The sequence below is a fragment of the Phocoena sinus genome, chromosome 15 (assembly GCF_008692025.1).
Source record: "Phocoena sinus isolate mPhoSin1 chromosome 15, mPhoSin1.pri, whole genome shotgun sequence".
Taxonomy (NCBI): domain Eukaryota; kingdom Metazoa; phylum Chordata; class Mammalia; order Artiodactyla; family Phocoenidae; genus Phocoena; species Phocoena sinus.
In genome coordinates, this window is record NC_045777.1 from 10,143,452 (window position 1) to 10,160,231 (window position 16,780).

Here is a 16,780-nt window from a genome sequence, read left to right on the forward strand (position 1 = left end):
TTTTTACCAGTTGCAACCCATGCATCCTATCTGGTAACATGATGAGTGTTCGTAAGGGGTGATGTTTTCATTGCATTTGGAAAGAAAATGGATATTCACGGTGACTCGGCATTTAACTTCTGTATTACTGTTTCCTGAAATACAGGCTGGAGTTCTCATTGGGAAATGTCCCTGCCATGGATTATTAATGAGAAATGGAGGCCTGTTTTTTTCACTGAATCTCCATATCTCATTTGTTGGCTGGGCTGCCCTAGGATGACCAAAACATCACAAGGTGTGAGATATCCACCGAAGGGCCCAAGTCAGAGGCCTTTGTATACGGAGATCTTGATTCTTCACCCAACTTCTGACCTCACGTGGGGCTATTTTGCCCTCCCTCCTTAAGAGGGCCAGTGGTTCCCCCCCAGGGAAAAAAGAGTTGTAACCTGTCTCTGTGGATACCACATCTGTTTTTATTTTCCCCTGGTATTTTTTAAGTAAGAAGAAATGTGTGTAGGTTAAAGGGCCTATGGGGAGGAGGCTAGAGATAAACACTGTACAATGTGAAACTCTTCCATATGGGGAATGTGAGGATGTTTGAGGACTGGGCCTCAATACGAACACTAGCCGAGCTCCTGGTAATTACCAGTGCCTTCATGATATATGTGGATTGCCATTTGGTGTGTGGACAAGCCTTTTGTTTGCAAATTAAAAGAGAATTTCAGAATCAACGGTTATGACCCCTCTTCCCTGAAACAGTAGGAAAGTGGGATAAGTATCAGTTTAAGAGAGAGAGAAATGAACGTGGAGATAGTAAACCAGTCTGCCTGTGATGTTGGTCCAGTTCAGTCACCATCATTTTCTAGTTTGTTGTCAAATGGTTCCCTGATCTGAGAGTGAGGTCTTTGCAAAACTCTGGGCTGTTTCTCTTTTTTGCCTTGCCCTAGTGTTGTTTCACCTGGAATGCAAAACCCCAAAGCTCTGTGTTATCCCACATTTGAGATATGAGTGGAAATACTTCTGTAGACAGAATCAGATTGCTTATAAAATCCTAAGGTTTGTGGAAGATGCCCTGAACTCAGCCTTTCATTCAAATCCACTGTTACTAAAACTTGCCAGCCAGAGCAATTACTTTGTCAAAGGTCTTGTTCTTGCTCCTAATGTTAAGTAATAATTTGGTCCAGGTGCTGGGGAATGTGGGCAAAAAAAATGAAGACATGCGTCCATGGCTAGAACATAAATTATAGAGTTTAGAAAAAATGTTCTTGATTTAGTCTCTCCCGGAGAGGGAACCTTTCTGTAAATCTTCAGTCCTCGTTATAATTTTAAAGTTAAATTCTTTATGATTAAAAGCACTTGGCAAATAATGATTCATTTAAACTGTAGTTCTGATATATTACTCTAATTATTGTTACCATGCCGTGCCCTTTGGCCTGGAAGTGAAACTCGCGTCCTCTTGACACCAGAGGTTAACAGAGCAGGAAGCCAGAGCAGTGTGTGTGCCTGCATAACCAGAATAATTTAGTAATTGTCTAATTACCTGAGGAGTATAATGCCACTGCTAAAAATAGTATTAAAAAATTAAATGAAAGTCCTTTTCTTGTTTCTCATAACCCATCTGTTCTCTATTTTGGGCAACCATGTGTTCATGGGTATGAAACGTGATTCATTCTAAAAGATCGGATGGCTTCTGGTCTGTTGGATAAAATATGTTTTTAATGGAACACAGCATTCAGTAACTTCACAAACATCTCCAGCTTCCGAGACTCAGTTGTAGAGGCAGGAAGACTATTGTAGGTCTTTTGTCCTAAACTGTGACTTAAAATCTGGAACTGATGTTGGTCAATTTTGATATTTATTTCTTCTTAGAAATGGAAAAAAAGTTCATGACAAATGAGGACTTCTAACCAGTATCTTAGGAATATTGAGTTGTTTGTTTGTTCAACAAATATCTCTTGCTAGTTACTATGGCCCTTGGTACTAGAATTCAGTAGACAAGCTGTCTGTTCTCATGGTCTAACGGGAGAATTATCAGGTAAAGGATTCAGTTTTAGCCAGTGGAGACAATAACACACATGGTGATGGAGAAGCGTGGCTCCCAGTGGGGTGGGCACAGGGGGCGGCATGGATCAGGGGGCTCAGGGGAGGTGACTTTGAGGAGGAAACATTGAATGGAGACCTGAATGATGAGGTGGAGTGAGCTAGCTCTGCAGGGATGTGGGAAACAGTGTTCTAGGAAGTGGGTCCCGTAAGTGCAAAGGCCCTGAGGCAGGAAGGAGGTTGGACAGAGAGGCTAATCAGGTGGGTCATGGGAGGGCACCTGAGTGTTTCTTATTGAACACTAACTCATAGACTGTTGACAAGTGGTCTTAATTTTTTATTGTATTTTAGGGCAGTAGAACCCCTTTATTCAAAGCTAGGCCTTCATGGTACCCGGTGTGTAACACAGATGGGTATGGGGTTGCTTGTCCTCCACGTTTGATGGTGCTGAGCGGGTTTCTCGGGATTTCTCTACTCAGCACGTGGGGTGAAAACCACCCCCTAGCCCACTCCTCTCATTTGCGGGAAAAGGTCACACAGCTGTTCACACCCACCCGAGAATCAGGCTCAGATTTCTCAGCCTTCAGTACTCTTTTTACCATGTTGCTCAAAACCTTTTCCCCAACTTAACCCATTAGGAGGCCAAGCTGTGCTTTGAAAGGAACGGATGAGGGCTGTGTAAGCAACAGAACTGCTTCTTAGACAAAAGTTAGGGTCCCTGGCCAGTGTGGAAGGCAAAGCTTGAGTACATTTAAGTTTACTCTTGAAAATCTACCCCCAGTGGACTTGTAGGTACCATTTTGCAGTGTGTCCAGCCAGCCAGGCTTCTTTCTGGTTGTTACTGATATGCTCCCCGGACCTGCCCTTGGTTGCTTGTTACCCCCTAGAGCCCCCGTCCATACTGTTGAATTCATTTTTTAAAAAAATTTACTTATTTTTGGCTGTGTTCGGTCTTCGTTGCTGCGCGTGGGCTTTTCTCTCTAGTTGCGGCGGGCGGGGGCTACTCTTCGTTGCGGTGCGTGAGCTTCTCCTTGCGGTGGCTTCTCTTGTTGCGGACCACGGGCTCTAGGCTTTGGTAGTTGTGGCACATGGGCTTGGTTGCTCCGCGGCATGTGGGATCTTCCTGGACCTGAGACGGAACCCGTGTCCCCTGCATTGGCAGGCGGATTCTTAACCACTGCGCCACCAGGGAAGTCCCCTGTCTTCAATTTTAAACTGAGAGGAATGTCCATTTAAAACAGCAGTTCTAAACTGGGCATGATTTTGGTCTCCATGGGCAATTGGCAACATCTGAAGAGAGTTTTGTTCTCCTGTTGCAACTGGGGGTTGCGTCTGGCATCTAGTAGATGGAGGCCAGAGAAGCTGCTAGCCATCCCACTATGCACAGGACTCTCCCCCTGCCGCCAGCCCCAACGGAGAATTATCTCCCTCAAATGTCAGCAGTGCCGAGGTCCGGACGCCCTGGTCTGAAGCAGCAGCATCACTTGAAGTGTAATGGGGCCCCCACTCGGTCAGAGGCCCCCAGCACCACCCAAAGGAAGGCACGTTCCCAGGTTCTCAGGTAGCATCACCCACATTCACCAAGCTGTCATTTTTTTCCTCTATTTATTTTGCATTTTTGTTTTTGGCTGAACGCCCGTGACCGGATCCCTGACTTGCACGCCCTCATGGCAGTGTTACTGGAGACACCCCCAGAGTGACGTGTGTTAGGGCAGCTGAAAGAGAAGCAGCGACTCCGCAGGGTCGTTCTTCTTCCCTCTTGAGGTCCTTCCGTGTCTCTGGTCATCTTCCTCGTTGGTCTCCTCTTCTCCTAGCAATCCCAGGACCCGCCCGCTCAGAAGGGCCCCGCGCTCACCACCAAGGTGCGGCGGACCATGGGCACCCGCGTGCACGAAGCCGTCAAGGCCATCGCGCTGTGCCACAACGTCACCCCCGTGTACGAGTCCAGCGGTGTCACCGACCAGGCCGAGGCGGAGAAGCAGTACGAGGACTCCTGCCGCGTGTACCAGGCGTCCAGCCCGGACGAGGTAAGCCCCGGCATGCGGGATGCCCTGCCCATTTCCCACCTGCTCCAGGTGGGGCCGCCTGTCAGGGCAGCAGGATCCGGGACGATGCTGGGCCGCTAGGGAAACAGGCTGGCAAATGCCTGCAGCCCTTGATCTTCCTCTAGAAGGAGTAGCCTTGGACTTGAGATACATCCTGAGTTAGGAAGCAGCGAGAGATCTTGTTTGTGGTTCAGACGGGCAGTGCATAAGGGGCACAGGTCCCATGAAACCACTTTACTTTTTTAAAAAACAGCTTAATTAGGATATAATACACATACCATACAATCGCCCGTGTGACAGATACATACAGGTCAGTGGTTTTTTTAAATAGTATGTTCACGGAGTTATGCAACCATTACCACAGTCGATTTTAGAATCGATTTTTGTGACACTTTTGTCAACCCAAAAGGAAGCACTCCGTGCCTGTATTCCCGTAGACTCCCACCCTCCCTCCCTCCAGCCCCTGGCAACCACTGACCTACTTTCTATCTCTGTAGATTTGCCTATTCTGGACATTTCATACAAATGGAAAGATACACACACATTTTGCATCTCACTTCTTTCACTTAGCATGTATTTTCAAGATTCATCCGTGTGGTAGCATGTATCTATACTTCATGCCTTTTTATGGATGAACAATATTCCATTGAATGGGTAATACTGTGTTTTGTTTATCCAGTCTTTGGTTGATGAACATTCGGACCGTTGATATATTTTCTATGCATATAATATATATATATGTGTGTATTTTCTTTGGGGGGGCTATTGTGCTATGAACACGTGTCCAGGTTTTTGCGCAGACATATGTGTTCATTTCTCTTGGTGTACGTGTAGGAGAGGGATTGCTGGGTCATGTTAAATTTATGTTTAGCCTTTTGAGAAACTGCCACACTGTTTTCTAAAGTGGCTGTACCGTTTTAAATTCCCACCTGCAAGGTATGAGGGCTCCAGTTTCTCTGCATCTTAGCCGACACTTGTCATTGTCCCTCCTTTTGATTCTCGCCGATCTAGTGAGTGTGAAGTGAAATCTCATTGTGGTTTTGATTGGTGTTTCTGATACCAAAGGTTAATAACGTTGATAACGTTGAGCATCTTTTTATGTGCTTATTGGCCCCTTTATGTATCTTCCTTGGAGAAATGTCTATCCAGGCCCTCTGCCCACTTTTAATTGTGTTATGTGTCTTTTTGTTATTGAGTTGTAAGAGTTCTTTATGTATTTGAGATAAAAGCCTCCTGTCAGATTGCGGTATGCGGGCCTCTCACTGTTGTGGCCTCTCCTGTTGCGGAGCACAGGCTCTGGACGCGCAGGCTCAGCGGCCATGGCTCATGGGCCCAGCCGCTCCGCGGCATGTGGGATCTTCCCAGACCGGGGCACGAACCCGTGTCCCCTGCATCGGCAGGCGGACTCTCAACCACTGCGCCACCAGGGAGGCCCCCATTCTATCTTTTATGTTCTTGATGGTGTCCTTTGAAACGTGGAGGTTTTAAATTTTGATGAAGTCTAGTAAGCCAGATATTTTTGTATCTAAGCATCAACTCTTGCTAAAGCTGAAAGGATTCATGTAATTCTGTGTTCAAGAGCATAGGACCTGGTAATACAGTTGCCTGTGTAGTGTTTTCTGTAAGAAGCCCCTAACTGCTTTTTCTCTTAGGGTGCCATATGATAGGAACGCCTTTTGTGTAGGTGTAGGCAGAGAACTCCCTCGCCCAGCATGAAAATGGTATCATGTCCTTTGCTCCCTGACTTGAGTGTAGTTAAGACACAGTCCATGTTTTACTAGTCTGTTAACATTTTGGTTTTTTTTTTATTTTCCAGTCTTCCTTCCTTTCTTTTTTCTTTCCTTAAAAAAAACTTTTATTCTGATTATGGAAGCAATTTTTTGTAGTGTGGAAAATTTGGAAATTTCAGAAGAATATAAAGAAGGAAATGGGTTATTTGCAACTTCACTCATAAAAGATAACAATAGGTAACTTCCCTTGAGTATTTGGTACACGTCAGGTCCCATTTGACGTACTGTGTATTATTCATTAAATCTTCCCAGCAACTAAGAGGTACTATGATTATCCCCATTTTCAGAAGAGAAAGGTCAAGGACAGAGAGATTAAATACTTGGCCTGAAGTTCCTAGTTTTTTGTTTTTTTTTTTTAAGAGTTCAAAGTATAGTGGCTTTTCTTTTCTCTTATTATTTTTTAATTGAAGTATAGTTGATTTACAATATTATATGAGTTTCAGGAGTACAGAGTGATTTGATATTTTTAGAGATTATACTCCATATAAAGTTATTATAAAATATTGGCTATATTCCCTGTGCTGTACATTACATTTTTATATCTTCCCTGGATTTTTTTTTTTAGACTTTTTAATTTTGAAGTACTTTCAGATTTTTGGAAAAGTTGTAAAATTAACACAAAGAAGTCCCTTTACCCAAACTTTACTCAGATTCTTCAAATGTGAACACTTCTCTGCTTTTGCTTCATCTTCACCTTTGAAGAGTAAAAGCTTCAGGCATGATCCCCTTTTATTCCTAAATATTTCCTAAAAATCTCCCTACAAAACAAGGTCATTTATCAGAATCAGGAAATTAATGTTGATACAGTCTGTTATCTGACTTGCAGATCTTATTAAAATTGCATCAACTGTCGCACTCACTTTTTTTTTTTTTTTTTTTACAAAAAAAGAAAAAAATATTTTCCCCAGATCAGTAACCAGTCCAGGAGTACGCACCACGTTCAGTTGTACCGCCTCTGGTGTCCCTTTTATTTTTATTTTTTAAATTTAATTTTTCTTTTTGGCCAAGCCGTGCAGCATGTGGGATCTTAGTTCCCCAACCAGGGGTCGAACCTACGTCCCCCTGCAGTGGAAGCTCGGAGTCATAACCACTGGACCATCTGGTGTTTCTATGAACCTGGCACAGTTCCTCAGCTTTCCTTGACCGTCACAGCCTCGACTCTGTTGAAGAATACAGGTTATCTGTTTTGTAGAATGTCGCTCAGTTTGTATTTGACATTTTCTTATGATGTTGACTCAGGTTATGCATTTCTGGCACTGTCCTCGGTGCAGGGTATCCGGAGACGCGTGATGTTGGCGTGTCTAGGTCTCGGAGATGTTAACTTAGGTTTCTTGGCTAAGGTGGTGTCTCCCAGGTTTCCTCCTGGTAAAGTTGCCGTTTTCTGTGGCTGACTTACGTTACAACACCAGTCCCCTAAGTGACAGGGTCAGGGCTTTAACCCAGGGAGTTTGTTTTCAGAGCCCAAACTCTTAATCCTTTTACTAAACCATTTTTCAGAAACCACTAAATATTAATTTTTATTAATTTGATATATAGCCCCTCCACTAGGTTTTCGTGTATTTTTTCGTAAAAAAATGAGCATTTTAATATAGTTATGGGTTTTGCCTATATTTGTTCTTTTTTCACTAATATTTTATCATACCTGTTTCTCCATTTTCTTGAACATTACACAGTTTTTCAGATTCACTGCCTACGGTATGGACCCTAATGTCTTCAACTGTTCTCATATTATTGGAATTTAGGTTATTTCTATGTTTGAGCAACAGTGTTTATAAACATTTGCAGTGAGTATCCTTACACTTGCTATTTCTAGAAATGGTGTGACGGGGTTCATTAATTCACCAGGTATTTTTGAGTGCCTCCCGTGGGCCAGGCACTGTGGAGTCTACGTTAAACAAGGCAGCAGCTCACACCCCTTGGGGCAGCAGGAGTGAGACAGTTGCCTGAGCGGGTTCCTTATCCCCACTGTGTGTCTGTGACATGGGACCCACAGGAGGGTGTCGTGAGGCCCTTAGTACGTGGTCAGTAAATCCTGTGGGTCAAACTGAATGAGTATGTTTAAGGCTCATGACGTAAATTACCAGAGTGCTTCCCGGGATTTTCTTTTTTTTTTTTAACCATTTTACTCTTCCGCCAATGTTGCAAGGATTCCCAGTCATGGTGATGATGGTGATGATTTTTGTTCATTTTAAGAAGGAGGGACGGGCTTCTTTGGTACGTGAAGTGTTTTGGAGGTCTGGACTCATCTGAGAATATCCGTGAACCAGTGGTTGACGTGATGTGCGGGCGGAGGTGGGGGAGGGTGGCACAGTAAGAATCTTTTCCAAAGGTCAGAAATGGCAGGACACTTGGGTGTGTCTTTCCCTGCCCAGTCTCTTCTTCCTCCTTTTCTGGGGCAATGGAATGTGTCCCCTGGGAGATGACTCCTCATCCGCTTGGTGTTTGTGGAAGAGCTCCAGCTGTGGAGCCCAGTTCCTCTGTTGACCATTGATATTTGAACCAGGCTTTTTAGGGGTGAAAAATCTGGTAACTCTTGGCCAAATCCTGAGATGAGAATTGTGTGCAGAGAGAAGGGGGAGGTGGGGGATAGGTATGGGTGAGCCTACTGAGACTTGTGCCCTGGGACCAGAAGCTTGTCGTATTTGTCACCGTGTCTTAACCAGGGTTAGTCTGCTTGATCTTGCCTATCCGTTTCGGAATGGGAGGGTGATACCATTGAATGGTCTCTGTGAGAAAGGACCAGATTCTTGGTAGTTATGGACTGGGGACCAGTAGCTTGTGGGTATTTCACAGAATTTAAATTAAATGTTGGTGATCCCATCAGCACTTGTGCCTCTGGGCTCCGATTGGCTATTGACATGCATATGTGACGGTCTTTAATGCCTGTCCCACACCCCTGGTTCCCACTGAACTTTGATATATTTGTTTTAGGGCAGTGCAAAGATTTTTCCATGAAGGTAAATCTTCCATGGAATGCTTTGTGCTTTTCAGCTCCTTTTTGTTAAAGAGAAGAGCCCTTTATCTCTGCTGTCCATTAATTGCCTTTGGATTCAGATTTGTTTTGTTTTTCTAAGATTCTGAATAGCAGTTTGCTCTTTTTCAAAAAAAGGTATTTTCTTTTGGTCTTTGGTGTCTTCACAGAGGTCGGTGTTACTTTCTTGGTTTCCTTTTCCCCACAGCTTTATTTATTTTTTTTATTACACAGTCATTTCATGTTTATGATAGAATATATGAAAATGTAGAGAAGAAAAAAAAGTAAACCATAGTCCTACTAACTGAAGGTATAACGACTGTTAATATTTTACTCACCAGCCTTTTAAACTACTTCAAAAGATGCGTACCTCAAAATATAAATCTGTTTATGTAAATATACCGTCTGACAGAAAATAGGTTAAATCTAGTTCCAGTGAAATCTTTCAGAAAGCTGTACTGTTTCCAGATCCCTGTGGGATTCCACGTAGGAGTGGCTGGGTCTAGAATCCTACCTTTGAAATTCTATATCAATAAAACCTGGCTGGTGCGGGCAAGGTCAGTTGATGGAATACATACAGAAGCCAGTGTCCTCTTTACTTTGGAGCTCCTGGAGTAATTTCTACCAGTTGGCCTAGGATTCATTTCCTGTAACAGAAAGCAGGATTTCCTAAATTTGTTTCCTGTGCACATTCCGCCTGGGAAGCCTTGAAGTGTCTGTATTCAGCTATTGATTATGGCCTGGGGGGCACTGCCCCCACCCCCGCCCGCACCCCCCCCCCCAACCCCCTGCCTGTACAGTAAACTCCCAGGGGAAATGAGACAGATGTAATCTGGCCAGAGAGAAGTGGTCCTAAGATGCTGGGGCGAGCAGGCTTCAGCCCTGACAGCATCCCATCGTTTGCAGGATATTAGGCAGTGTTGGAGGTGGGGTGCAGTGGAGGGGGGGGTCACTGTGATACAACTCTTAACGTGTCCTTCTTGGCGTGAGTGGTCAAGGAAGTGCTCTCCTCCGAGCAGATAGAATCCACCCTGGGACTCGTTCATTTGTCTAAAGAAGTTGATAAACATAACCTGTAATTTTCACTCGGTAGTGATAACCACTGTTTACGTTCGGGTGTAGAGTTACCCAGATTTTTCCTAAATGTGGGCATATATGTAGAATTACAGTTGTATGTTTCTCTGGTACAGAATCACACTATAGTACGAGGAGGGAAGGAGGGTGAAGTGGGTTAAGTCATGTCCTTGAGAAAGCCAGATGGTTTTCATGGTCCTGTAGGGTTTATGTGTACGTGCGTGTGTGTGCGCGTGCATGTGGGCGCGTGTACATATGTGCACGAGTGTGGGTGTGAACACATGTGCACGTGATGTGTGCACGGCTGCTGTTAGAGCGTGTGTGGCGTGTGGATGTGCATGGGTGTGTGTGCGTGTGTGTGAGTGTAAATGAAAGTGGCCTGCTGTATGTGGCTGTGCCTTGAGTAACTCAGTGATTTCAGAACCCTTAGTTACAAGTTCTGGGTAATGTGTAGGATGTTCTGTGTGGCCACCCCTGCTCAGGGCGCAGTGCGAGAAGTCTATCTCCATCTTCCCCTGAGGCACCCCGCCCCCTCCTTTCTCACAGTCTCTACACAGGGCCCCTCCCCTGACCTCTGCCTCCGAGCTGCCCACTGTTCTCAATATCTGAGTACCTTTGCAGAGATAATTCTTTGCATACATTAGAATTTTCCTCACCCTTTAATTATTAACCTATTTAAAAAATTTAAGAGCACAATTGTAAATTATAGATAAAGTTTTGCACCTTGCTTTGCGTTACTCATCCTTCTAAAGCATGTCCGTGTGTGTGGTGTCGCTGTGTGGGACGTCAGCTGAGTTTTGCTAAAATGTTGGGTTGCTGTGTGTTCTGTCATCTCGCAATGGCATTTCAAGACCTTCATTTCCACTAATTTTTCTGAAAGATGGGGGCATCACACTACCCCTCCTTACCCCGCAGTGCAGCTGCGGGTCGTGTGTCACTGCCAGGGCGGACTTGATTAGCGGTGTGATTTTAAGCTGCACTCAGCCTCCTCGTAGGTAGAGAGGGGCTGATAACATCACACGGAGCTCATGGCCCTTAGAGAAGCGAGGGAGCAGTGAGGGGAGCGGTGATGCTGCCAGTGGTAAGAAGGGGTCACCTGTTGCTTATCTGCTCTGTTCCAGGCACCGCGTTACGGGCATCCCTTACCACCCAGAATTACTGTGATCGTGCTGTTTGCAAATGAGGCATAGATTGGCTAAGGAATATTCCCAAGGTCACACGGCTGGCGAGATTAAAACCCGCAGCCCATGTCCAGAGGTGGGGCTCGTAACCCCACAGGACCACGTCACTACCCATGGCATGATGGCTTGAAGGTGCTTTGTCAACTCACAAGTGCTGTAGACAGTGAAGCACTCGCATTTGGGGAGCTCAGGGCGGATCCTGGGTGAAGTTCCAGAGTGCCCAATTATTTTTACCCACTCCGGTCCCCTTGGGACACATGCACTGAGCCAGTGTTGTGTCTGGGATCTCCAAAACTCAGTGGCACCTTTTGTGTGTGTCCCTTCCCTCTTTTCTCATCTTATAAGCTTCCAGGCTTGGTGATAATAACCGTCTTCTGCCAGACCCCAGAAGCCTACCTTCTGAGCGTCTTGCCTTCACCGTCCGTCTCTTCAGGATCCAGCCCTTAGAAGGGAAAACCAAAAAGGATGTGTTTCTGCGCTAGTCCACAGTAACCTTGAAATGGCCCCCTTGCAAGTGGCCGTGAGAGTTGGGCGAAGAGCGAGTGGGTCTCTCCTCCAGACGTGAGTCTGTAGATGGAGAGCATTCCTGCATCCATTAGAATGTCAGAAGCTGGGAGTAATGCAGACAGGGGTGATATAAGAAAAAGGGGTATAGTGAAGGTACAGCTAATCTAGAAGCAGATTTTATTTTTAGTCTCCCCCCCCCCCCGCACTAATTATAAGAGTAACATTAGCTTGTTATAGAAAAAGAAAAAAAATGACAGGAAAGAAAAGCCAAAAATGTTTTGGTGTTTTTCCTGCCTATTTCTCTTCTGTATATATACGATATATGTTCGATGACCTTGATTTGTTCCCTTGCATTATCCCTTTCCGGTAACTATAGTAAGAATATTCTTAGTGGCTGCTCTATATTCTGCTGCTTAGATACACCACAGATTATTTTCTCTGTCTCCCAAGTGTAACATTTAGGTTGTCCCCCACTTGTGGCTGTCGTAAATAATGTCATGATGGAGAGCCTCGCTCATTCAGTCTCTCTGTACATCTCTCAGCATGCATGAAAGGTCTCAGTTGTCTCATTTTGCATTTTCTTAACGCTGTTGTAAAGAATGAGGATAAAAACCGTTGGGGAAAGGTAAGCCTGTGGCCTTGAGGGGGGGCTGGCAATCTCCCGTCCCTTTGCAGCCTTGGGGTTTCTTTTTCCTCCATAACCACATCCTTGTCGGTCCCCTGAATGCCTCCTCGTGTCTGAGCCTCAGCTCCAGGCTTCAGACAATGCCAGCATTCAGATGTGTGCACGATGGAGTGTGGAGTGTTGACCCAGAGAGATTTAGGAGGCTGGTGGGGCTCTACCATCACGTTGCCAGGGCCTTGGACCTGAGGGTGAGGTCAAAGAACAGCGGTCGGGAACTTAAGGAAAAAATCCTCCATCAATGTTATGTATTAACCACTGGGGTAGAATTTTGAAAGAAGATTTTGGTTGCTCAGAAGATAGGGGTCCTGTGTCAGGCAGGACTATGGGATTTTGGGGGCACTGTAGAAAACTGTCAAATGAGCCTTCCTTGGTATTAGCTCATCTGCGGCCATACATGCAAAAGTCCTGTCCCGTATCACATTAGTATTGGTCCAGAATGGACTTAAGTAAATAGTCGTTTCTAAGTGGCTAAACTTTTATGGAGATGATGCCATTCTTCCTTTTCAAATACTTGTTTTTAGCAGAGTTAAGTCCCAAGAGGCTGAATTTCAAGTATAGGATCAGGAAATTCGGATCAGGGAGTGGCTTTTTATTCTACCACCTTGTCCACTGATGCTTAAAAGTAGCAGGCTGGGGCTTCCCTGGTGGCGCAGTGGTTGAGAGTCCGCCTGCTGATGCAGGGGACGCGGGTTAGTGCCCCGGTCCGGGAAGATCCCACATGCCGCGGAGCGGCTGGGCCCGTGAGCCATGGCCGCTGAGCCTGCACGTCTGGAGTCTGTGCTCCGCAGCGGGAGAGGCCACACCGGTGAAAGGCCTGCGTACCGCAAAAAAAAAAAAAAAAAATGTAGCAGGCTGTTTTTTGTTTGCTCCATGCTGTGTTTAAAAGAAAAGCAGCAATATTTAAAAATCACTCAGTGTTCTATAAAAATCAGCTTCTCCTGAGAAAGATCAGATCTGGAAAGACTGGGCCCAGTTTCCACCTGGCAGCCGTTAGCCCCCTCCCCCAAGCCCTGTCCCTAGGTGGCCGGCCCTGCCCCGGTCCGCTGCCTGCCCTGCTCCTGTTGGCGTTCGAACCTGCAAACCACCATGTGGCACATTTTGGAGCCTATTTCTTAATAAAGTAAAGAATACCTAGGTCTGTGGGTATTTATAAGCTTGAAAGGCCTGGCTTCAGGCAGACTGGCCGTTCTTTGTAAGCCTGGGTGTTTATCTGATTGAATGCCCCCAAAGCACCGTTTTAATCAGATGGCAGATTCATGCATGTTCTTGTATTTCATATGCATCCTGCTTTTGACAGGAATTCAAGGCTCTTTAGCCTGTCTGGCATAATTCCCAAGCACACATTCCCAGGTACAAAGGGAAGATTATTAAAGCTTGTCACAGGTGGTTCATTGCTGACCAACAAATGATGAAAAAGCCCTTTCATGGACAGCTCTGACAAGAATTCTTCAGATGGGCTTTTTTTTTTTGGAGGCGGAAGGGTGGAGTAGGAGGCTCTTTTTTTAATTTTCTGACCCAAACCAGACGCACAGCTGACTCGTGGAGCCCAGATCCCCCGCTCCGGCCCTTTCTTGGTTTCTAGCGTTTGCTTTTGCCTCTCATTTATTTGTTCATTCATTTACCTTTTACGAGGTTTCTTTTTCTGCTGCTCTTCTGACCTCCGGGTAGTCTGACCCGACGCCCCCTGAGACCCCAGCTCTGGCTGTTAAGGACAGCGAGGCTCAAGACCCTGAGATTGGGGACTTCCCTGGCGGTCCAGTGGTTAAGACTCCACGCTTCCACTACAGGGGGGTGCGGGTTTGATCCCTGGTCAGGGAACTAAGATCCCACCTGCGGTGTAGTGCGGCTGTAAGAAAGAAAAAAAAGACCCTGAAATCCTTTCTGATTTGGCAATACAGGATGATTCCTTTGAATTGAAGCTCAGACCCTCTAGCAGAAGTAGCCTCATTTACATCATCTTGTTTCAGGAAGGAATGGAGTCGTCCCACCTGACCGCTGAAATGTTTGTCCCCGCTGCTGTTGAGAAGGGTTAGTGAGCTCCCCAGTTCTAAACTGCTCTCTTCTCAGTAGGACCTGGGGGATTTTATATGTTGTGGTAGAAAGCAGCTTTAAATTAAAGCTGACTTAATGTTAAAGTTGGAATAAGGGAGTGTAAGGTGAGAAAGAAAGGCTCCCCTGCAGGGCTCATATCCTGTTGGAATCAGCCCCCAAGGGGACTTATGAGGTTTTGATTAGGACCTTGGACCCAAGGGGTGGGAGATGGGAGGTGGGGCAACCAGCGCAGTCAAAGTAGGTTCCTTAACTCCCTCGAGGGGTTTGCTGTAGAAGAAAGCATGGTTAGAAGATGTTTCCATTCAGCTGTAATTCATGCTTCCCCGGGAACACTTGTCGCTGTGTTCATGGTTCAACTTCCCCTCCAGCACAGTCCTGTGGGGTCCGCGGCAGGGGGACCCAGGCTGGCCAAGGCCAGAACTGCCTCTACGGCCCTGAAAGCCACTTCCCGTTCTGGAGTTTCAGATCCTTTCTTGATTGAAGTTAAGAACAGGCTTTGGGGGAATTAGTGTATCTCCTTGAAGCCCAGTATTACAGACTCTTCACATCTTTTCAGAGCAATTAAATACGTTTTTAAGGGGTGAAACAACAGCTGTTTAAAAGCAAGGATGAAAAAATCTTTTCCCTGGCGGTCGTGTTGGAAAGCATCCGAAGAAGAATTTCCTTTTTCTTTGTTACTAAACTGGTATGTAGAGGAGGATGTAAATTTAGTCAAGCTACGTATTTGTAATAATCTCGTATTGTGTTGGGATATTTATTTACTTAATTAAAATTAAAAATATTAAAAATAAAAGATGGGGCTTCCCTGGTGGCGCAGTGGTTGAGAGTTCGCCTGCCGATGCAGGGGACACGGGTTCGTGCCCCGGTCTGGGAAGATCCCACATGCCGCGGAGCGGCTGGGCCTGTGAGCCATGGCCGCTGAGCCTGCGCGTCTGGAGCCTGTGCTCCGCAACGGGAGAGGCCACAACAGTGAGAGGCCCATGTACCGCTAAATAAATAAATAACTAAATAAAAGAAGTGCGTGTACACACTAAAATATTTCAGTAGTATATAGAGAGAAGAGTGAAGTAATTTCTCTTCATGTGTATCATCCTATAAGCGTTTTAGTGCATGTACCCAAAGTTTTTAATATTTATATGGATGGGATTTTTAAATTGATATCAGTGTTTACTGATTTGTTCATTTTAAACTTGGAAAGAAGATTGTTAGCAGATAGGACAGGCCATATTGAAATTCAGAGTGATTAGATGAAACAACTATATGAATGAGTTTCCAAAGACTTATGAAGGTTAGTAGCAAAACAAACAAAACCAAACTTGATTAGCCCTTTCTTTTGGAGGTGGAGGTCAGTGGGGATTAGGAGGTGGGCACCTTTGGGGGCTGTTACTATGCCTGCCATGCCCCCCGTCAACTTTCTAACGGTGACAGTGAGTCGGGTGACCGGGCACACCCACTAAGGATGCACTGATGTGTGTGCACCCATGTTTAGAGAACAGGCATTGGATGGCCCGGGATTGGCACTTTCCCTTGGGCTACTTGGGTCAGCTAGACACAGGATTCGATCTCATCTCAGCCCATGGTAGCTGCCCGCCGAGAACAGCTCACCTGGCCTCTCTGACTCTGTTTCTTCGTCCGTCGGGTAGAGCTGCTTGGTACTTCCTGCCTCCATGGGCTGTGCTGACAAGTAAACACGAAGACCTTGTGGTTTGTACGCTGTAGGCTCTTTGTACTTACCCCTGTCTCCCCCCCACCCCATGGCGCAGCCCCCTTCCTGTGGCAGTGGCGGTGAGGGCTTGGTGGTCTCCCCTCCCCAGCTCCCCCTTCTGTCCCCGCCTTTTCCACTCCTATTTCCTTCTTTCCTTGAAGACCCCAGACCAGATTCATCTGTAGACGTGTTTTATTTTCATCATGGGCGCTTAAAACGTGCAGCTTAGTGGCTTACATTGAAAAGTTAGAGATCTCAGGGACAAGGTCAGATTTCTGGTTTTTCTTGAGAAACTGGAAGCTCTGGCCACCCTGGGTCCGCATTCCCGCGGGGCAGCCTCCTTCAGAGGGGGCACTGGCTCCTGCCTGCCGCAGTTCCCACTGGTCTGGCCCCTGTCTTGGAATTTGCATTCTCCATGCCTTTGACTGGAAGTGAAGCAAACCTTGCTCGGGCTGTGAGAAGATTCCAGCTGGTGACAGAACCGTGGTCCTAGGAAGTGTAGCGGGTGGTGGAGGATCCAGGTTCCTGCCTAGCCGGCCGTTGCCCCGGAGCATCACCTCAGGCAACTTAATGAGCTTCCGCAAGCCTCAGTTTCCTCATCTGTACAGACCAGCGTTCTCCCCGTCAGTACTGCCTGCCATGTGGGGTGGGGTGATTCTCTGTCATGGGGGCTGTCCTGTGTGTTGTAGGATGTTTAGCAGAATCCCTGGCCTCCACCCACGAGATGTCAGTAGAAAATATCCACCCCCTC

At 46.1% G+C, this 16,780-nt stretch overlaps 1 protein-coding gene across 4 annotated transcripts in view; it reads left to right on the forward strand.

Moving 5' to 3' along the window:
* Window positions 1-16,780, forward strand: part of ATP9A (ATPase phospholipid transporting 9A (putative)) — a 138,215-nt gene that overhangs the window by 77,910 nt on the left and 43,525 nt on the right. For all 4 annotated transcript variants that reach the window (XR_004345780.1, XM_032605165.1, XM_032605164.1 and 1 more), the window contains one exon: window positions 3,834-4,046. Coding sequence is in view for 3 of the 4 variants with exons in the window: in XM_032605165.1 (XP_032461056.1) it covers window positions 3,834-4,046 (213 nt within the window). In the remaining variant the exon portion in view is untranslated. The remainder of the gene's footprint in view (window positions 1-3,833; window positions 4,047-16,780) is intronic.